The sequence below is a fragment of the Apostichopus japonicus genome, chromosome 17, assembly GCF_037975245.1.
Source record: "Apostichopus japonicus isolate 1M-3 chromosome 17, ASM3797524v1, whole genome shotgun sequence".
Taxonomy (NCBI): Eukaryota; Metazoa; Echinodermata; class Holothuroidea; order Aspidochirotida; family Stichopodidae; genus Apostichopus; species Apostichopus japonicus.
The window spans coordinates 325,001-332,585 of record NC_092577.1 but is presented as its reverse complement, the minus strand read 5'-3'; the positions used below and the strand labels follow the sequence as shown (position 1 = coordinate 332,585).

General features: G+C 34.3%; 1 protein-coding gene across 2 annotated transcripts in view; it reads left to right on the top strand.

Annotated features, from left to right (window-relative positions):
- Positions 1-3,687: 3,687 nt before the first annotated feature.
- LOC139984374 (sodium-dependent phosphate transporter 1-like) overlaps positions 3,688-7,585 on the top strand; it is a 17,302-nt gene continuing 13,404 nt past the window's right edge. For both annotated transcript variants that reach the window (XM_071998267.1, XM_071998266.1), the window contains exons 1-2: positions 3,688-3,797; positions 6,805-7,122. In XM_071998267.1, coding sequence (XP_071854368.1) covers positions 6,810-7,122 — 313 coding nt within the window. In that variant the 5' untranslated portion in view covers positions 3,688-3,797; positions 6,805-6,809. The remainder of the gene's footprint in view (positions 3,798-6,804; positions 7,123-7,585) is intronic.

The window sequence follows — 7,585 nt, the reverse complement described above, 5'->3', positions numbered from 1 at the left end:
CGAAACGTGCATCTGCCCATTTTATTTTAATCAATTATTAAACGAACAAAAACACAATATTAGCATTTCACCTGTATTGTATAGGGTACATGCATTCGTGACAGTGCTTGGTTCATAGAAATTTGTTGGCAACTGCACATGGTTTTGGAATTACCCATTTGTTGACATTAAGAAATGCTTTCTGTTTTTTCTTATGACATTTATTTAATTATTGCATTTAATTGCAAGTAGTACTAGTTTACTACACTCAAAAACGTCTTTGCGAGTACACTACGAGTAATAGCTACTCTCTTAAAACACCATCGAATATACAAATTACAATGTTTTTACAGATTTTTACGTGCAATCTGAGAAATTGCAGGCTTGAGACCCATATTCTGGGCTAGGTATTCACAGCATAAAACACTCGGGAAGTGCCGTTTCAGGCCATCTGGGGGTTTGAAAAACCCAAAATTTATTTGTACGCTCCGCTCCAACCGATGGTGGCGCTCCGCTTAGATAGTCTCCACACATTATCCCCCCCCCCCCCCCCAATAATTTTCCCGTTTCGCCGCGCCTGCGGCGTACCATTATTTTGCGGTGTTCCCCAGGGAAGTGTCATTGGGCCTATTCTTTATACCTTACATACATCTCCACTTGAAGATGTTATTGTAGCCGATGATCTTCAGGTTATGCTTTCGCCGAAAATAAACGCAACATTATTTTTCGTATGCAAATCTTGATGACTGGACATTCATTCCTAAACTTGCATTGATAATAGTCTTGTGTGGATGGCAGAAAATCGATTAGTACTAAACTATAGCAACACAGAAGTGATTTATTTCCACAGTAAATTCAGAATGGATCAAACAGAAATCATGATAATTTTCAAAGTCAGTATCACTCATGTTAAACCTGTCTCCATTGTTTGAGATTTAGGAGTGCATATCGATTTTTTATATTTGATATTTGATTCGTTAGTATCTAGACAGCACCGGAAGCACCGAAAGCACCGGACAGCACAGAAAGATTGATTCGTGCATTTGTTAAATCAAACCTGTTGTAATCGTTTACTCGATGGAATTAAGGGCCATCAATTTGCACGTCTTCAATTGATTCAAAACTCGGCAGCACGCATTGTCACTCGAACCAGATACCACGAGCACATCACTCCCATATTGATTGATCTTCACTAGTTACCTGGCTCCGCACGGATTGAATTCAAGTCTCTTGTTATCATATACAATATTATACTTGGGACTGCTCCTCGCTAACTCAGCCCCCTGGGTCAGTCGTCCGGTACTTGCCGGGCCAGTGTAGATTACCTAATGTACCCGACGGAGGAACAGTTGGCAGTCTGTAGAGGTCCGCCTGGAGCTGGCAACTGCGTCCTAATGACGTTCGGGTGTTACTTCGCACGTTATCTCTGGAATACATTACCAAATTACGTAAGTACAGCACCATCATTAATGGTTTATAAACAACTTATGAAAACACTTTTTTTCGGAACCATTTTGCAATATAAGGCTTCATACATTGTAGTGCTCTTGTCATGTTGTTTTTTTTATTATTGTTTAGTCATTTGTATTTTTTAAGAGTGGATTCTCTCGTTTCTGTGTTCGATGTTGTCTATTTTTTTTCTTGTTGTTGTTATGATGATGATGTAAAAATACTTAGCCTGAGTACATTAACGCTCTGCTGGTATACCTCTGTAAGTAACATTCCACTGCAAGTCTGCTGTTTTGAAAATGGTTTTTGAAACTTGGCAAAGCACTCTGTCAGACTGGAATTTCTCTGAAGTTACATACTTGACTTTGATTGTATTTGTGATTGTGTATACTGATTGAGGTGGAGAGAATAAAGCATTCTAACATCAATCATTTCATTTCTATTTAGTCTGCAGGCTTCGTAGTCATCCTTCGTGGTCATCCATATAATTGTTCTAAAGGGCAGCTTAGCTACCTCTCTCTACCTTTAGCTAGCCGAAATCAAATGTGGTACCTAGTAAGAACATTATCACATCCGGAACAGTGGAATTAGTGAACACAGGTTTTCCAATAATAATACAGTATTGTAATTTCATTACACAACATCATGAATACTTTGAGCCATTCTATCTGTCATGAGACGTCCAAACAGCGCACAGTAACACACACACACAAACAAATGAACGTAAGCTGACTTACTGAGATGTATTTTCTGGATGCCTCATTTTATCTACTTATTCCCTGCAAATGTTACGAGGGCTATACAGCTGATTTAGTCAAGGGCGGTCTTGTATTGCAGGTTAAAGTAGGGCGAAAGTTTGACCATAGCTGACCCATATTTTTTATCTTTCAGGCTATTTTGAGTGCAAGACCGATAATTAATTTGGTGCAAATTCCTATTTTTAATGGATTAAAGGAAAGCATGAAAGATTCAATTGAAATTAGAGCATAAAATATTTCCGTTTATTTCAAAACACTAACATAGGTTATGGATTGTACAGACAGCTATAAGTCTACTCTGCACTCACACACATAGGATATGGATTATACAGACAGCTATAAGTCTACTCTGCACTTCACACACATAGGATATGGATTCTACAGACATCATCAGATAATCCTTTACATTTCATGCTTTCCTAGTCAAGAGGGAGTGTCATAGAGCCATATGACCCGACACTGTTGCAATATGTTTGCAGATGACTGTATTCACGTTGTGAAGTTACTGGTACCAAAAGTTAATCAAGAAACTAAAAATGTTTACGTACGTTTTGTAGCCTTTATCGTTACAGGATCATCGTCCTGTACACAAAATAGCAAGCCGTGTTTATTTGTCGATTGTACTGGGACCTTTCAAAGCAACCAAACTACACACACGTTCCGAATCCGGCAGAAAGTATACTGTTTATCTAAAAAAGTTATGTACCTAATCTACTGTAATATTTGCAACTTACAAAACGTTGTAGAGTCGAAAATCACGCTAAGAATGAGAATGCCTCAACATAGATCGGCGATCAAAACAAAAAGGATCAACCAACCAAACTATTCTTGGACAGACAGATACAGAAAAGGACAATTTCTGGGAAGTAAATCTAAAAACCACGTCACCATTCGGCTTCAACATCAGAAAAAAAAACGTCATGCCCTCCCCTATATATATATATATATATATATATATAATATATATATATATATATATATATATATATATATATACTATTATATTGAAGAATGCTAAAGAATCTACTATATATATATATATATATATATATATATATATATATATATATTTATATGTATATATATATATATATATATATATATATATATATATATATATATTATCATTATTATTATTAGAGAAACCACTATTAGACTTAACGTGGATTTTGTTATATTATATTCATATACATATTTATAGATAGATAAATGCATACCTACATATTTATATATATATATAATATATATATATATATATATATATATATATATATATATATATATATTATATATATATATATATATATATAATATATATATATATATATATATTATATATATATATATATATATATATTATATATATATATATATATATATTTATATATATATATATATATATACATATATATGTATATGTAATATAACATCAGTAAAATTATCATTTGACTCAGCGGTGATCTTTTCTTTCCAATAGATCGGTCTGTTAACAGCACAGTTACTGGTACTATATAGTACCGTATGGCATCTATGCAATAGAAGACGGTAGTATAACTAGTAGCTGCTAGAAAGCACGCTAATTATTCCCGTAAAGAAAGCTGCAGTGACTTGGTAAGTATTAAAGCATCACCAGTTTTTCTTCGATATCATTTTCTCATTCTTTTTTGGACTTAATCTAATATACAAGGAGAATATAATAACAACAGTATTACTAGGATTTACTAGGGTATAATAGGATATAGTATGATATACTAGGATATAGTAGGATATGGTAGGATATACTAGGATATAGTAGGATATACTAGGATATAGTAGGATATACTAGGATATGCTAGGATATAGTATGATATGGAAGGATATAGTAAGATATAGTAGGATATAGTATGATATGGAAGGATATAGTAGGATATAGTAGGATATACTAGGATATAGTAGGATATAGTAGGATATACTAGGATATAGTATGATATGGAAGGATATAGTAGGATATAGTAGGATATACTAGGATATAGTATGATATGGAAGGATATAGTAGGATATAGTAGGATATAGTAGGATATACTAGGGTATAATAGGATATAGTATAATATACTAGGATATAGTATGATATGGAAGGATATAGTAGGATATAGTAGGATATACAAGGATATAATGGTATATAGTATAATATACTAGGATATACGCATAAGTTAAGGCCTTATCTTGCATGTACTCTGCTTGTACCCGGCATGGCCTTGCGTGTACTCTGCTACCGATCGGTAACTTGGCGGTCCGTTGATGCTATTACTGTGGTTTCATTGAGCAGTCAGTTATCTATATAATACTCTTAGTTTAGAACACAGTGGTACATCTATCATTAACATTGTACCTTAGGATACCTTAGGATCGGTAGTGGATGCAGTTCTAAGTATAACTTAATATCCACCTCTTGTTGCTATAGTTACTGGTCATCATATCATGGCTCAATAACTAGCAAGAAATGGAGTGTTCGAGTCAGCATTATAATTGAACTTAACATCTTGACCAAACCAGAATTATAGCTTTGACAGCTTGACACACAGAACCAAAAGAAACCACATTCTCTGGTAAACTATGCCAAACATTAACAATTCTACAAGAAATGCGTTATTTCCTGACATCAAGTATATAGAATTCTTCTGCAGCTTTTTACTATGACCACGCTAGCTATGAACACGAGTTTGAGTCGTTGTACTCAACTGTAGATACGACCACGAGTATGAGTCGTTGTGTTGTACTCAGTGTGTGTGTAGGGTGACCAGGCACAACCAGCGTATCCCTAATGTGGTGTGACAAGCGCTTGGAACGGATACTTAAAACTTTACTCATCTAAATAGGAATGTGTTCTTCTAATAAGAACCATGATACTATTAGCTTTATTAACCTGTTGTTGAATATGTTTAGAAAGTCACGATCAACAATTCGCCTATAACATTTTCTCCACCTATGAACATACAATACTTTAAACTTATCAGCGTGGAGCTTTAAAAGCCAAGTATCAGACCAATCCTGTAGTCAAGCAAGATTTCTTTGCAAACTATCAATATCGGCCACACAACTGAGTTCCTGATAAAAAAAACCTTAGTATCATCTATAGATAAATAAAGAGGCCCTAACACACTAACTTGAGTAATACCAATAAGAATATCATTCCTTGAAGACTAAAATCCATTTACTATAACACGTTGACAACTACCCTAAAAAAACTTGATTCCAATTTCTAATCTCCAGGTTAAAACCATAAGAATCTAACTTTTCAATTAATGTAATATCTTAATATAGCCTATATATATATATATATACATAAAGAATATATGCACAAAAGTTCGTCCCCTGAAAACTTATTAAAACATATCTGCATCCCTACATGTCCTGGGCGAGTCTGCTTCAGCTTGTCATTAATATAAAACACAAATGATTGTTCTGTTTTGTCCATAAAATCCAGATCGAGCAGATGAAGCGTTTGCACCCTTTGTGCCGAAATTATAGCAGCTAAAATAACCACCTTGTACGTCAGATACTTTAGTGTTAACTCAGCATTTCCTCCAAGTGACTTTACATATTGGAAAACCATAGACACATCCCAAACATGACAACGTTGGGGACGAGGAGTTTTTAACTCAAAAACGCCTTTCATAAATCTTTCGATTAGATTGTTTTTCCCTATGTCCTTAGGGATCAGTACAAATGAAGATAACATGCTCCTTGCAGTGTTAATACCACTGTAACCTAGGCCGGCTTCGTAGAGTTCAACTAAGAAACTAAGGATCTCTTTGAGATCTGTTTGCATTGAATTAAGGTCCCTTTGGCGACAAAACAATAGCCATTTGGATAGGTTTTGGCGAAATTCCTTGTTCATATAATGCTTGCCGGAAATTAGACACGCTATATATATATATATATATATATATATAATGTTAATGTGCCACGTTGAAATGGTCTGTCATGCCATCATGTCATATGATAGGGTTCTATCATAGCTTCTTTAGTTTTAAATAGTTTTGGCTAGAGCTAGAAGCAGTGACCTAAGGATGACTATTTTGGGAGATTTCTTCCAAGTGAATAAGTAGTCTGTACATGTTTTAGTGAAATTGACATGCTGTTGCCAAAAGCAGTTTTCAACTTGGTGATGCTGAAAATGTCATAGTTTTGACACACTTTATATTGTTAGATCTGAATATTTGTAAATTTAAAACTCTAACCTTTTCCACATCATCATAATTTATTACACCTTACATAACATGTAGTTCCCTTTCTTATTTATTATACTAATATAACTTATATTGGAAATTAATGATCTCTTTGAGATCTGTTTGCATTGGATTAAGGTCCCTTTGGCGACAAAACAATAGCCATTTGGATAGGTAAACAAAATATTGTTTTGGGGTACTTGGTCTCCAGGCCGCAAGTATAATTTCGGCTGGTTTTGGCGAAATTCCTTGTTCATATAATGCTTGCCGGAAATTATATATATATATATATATAGGCCTATATATAGGCCTATATATATATATAGGCCTATATATATATATAAATACATATATATTTAAATGCGTGCGTATCTGTATGTGATTGAGATCATGTTTCATTTACTAACCAGGTAACATGGCTACCGTGGCTACCGTCAACTTCGGCCTCGACATAAATTTGGTGATTATCGTGTCTGCTTTCATGATATCATTTATGTTAGCTGCTGCAGTGGGGTCTAACAGTGTTGCTAATATCTTTGGCACCGCAGTCGGGTCCAAGGCTCTGACCCATACGCAGGCGTTTGTGATCGCAGCCATCTTTGTCTCCATTGGTGCTGTGGTACTTGGTCCATCGATTGTTCTTACTCTCAGTTCTGACATTGTTGACATCAGTTTATATGATGCAGATCCACAGCTTCTTGTACTGGGACAAATAGCGGTCATGGCAGGTATCTGGCATTCAATATTTATGTGTATTACATTTATGTGTATTACATATATGTATTACATTTGTGTGTATTACATTTGTGGATATTACATTTGAGTATATTATATTTGTGGATATTACATTTGTGGATATTACATTTGTGGATATTACATTTGTGTGTATTACATTTGTGGATATTACATTTGTGGATATTACATTTGTGGATATTACATTTGTGTGTATCACATTTGTGTGTATTACATTTGTGTGTATTACATATGTGGATATTACATTTGTGTGTATTACATGTGTGGATATTACATTTGTGGATATTACATGTGTGGATATTACATTTGTGTGTATTACATTTGTGGATATTACATTTGTGTGTATTACATTTGTGGATATTACATTTGTGTGTATTACATTTGTGTGTATTACATTTGTGTGTATTACATTTGTGGATATTACATTTGTGGATATTA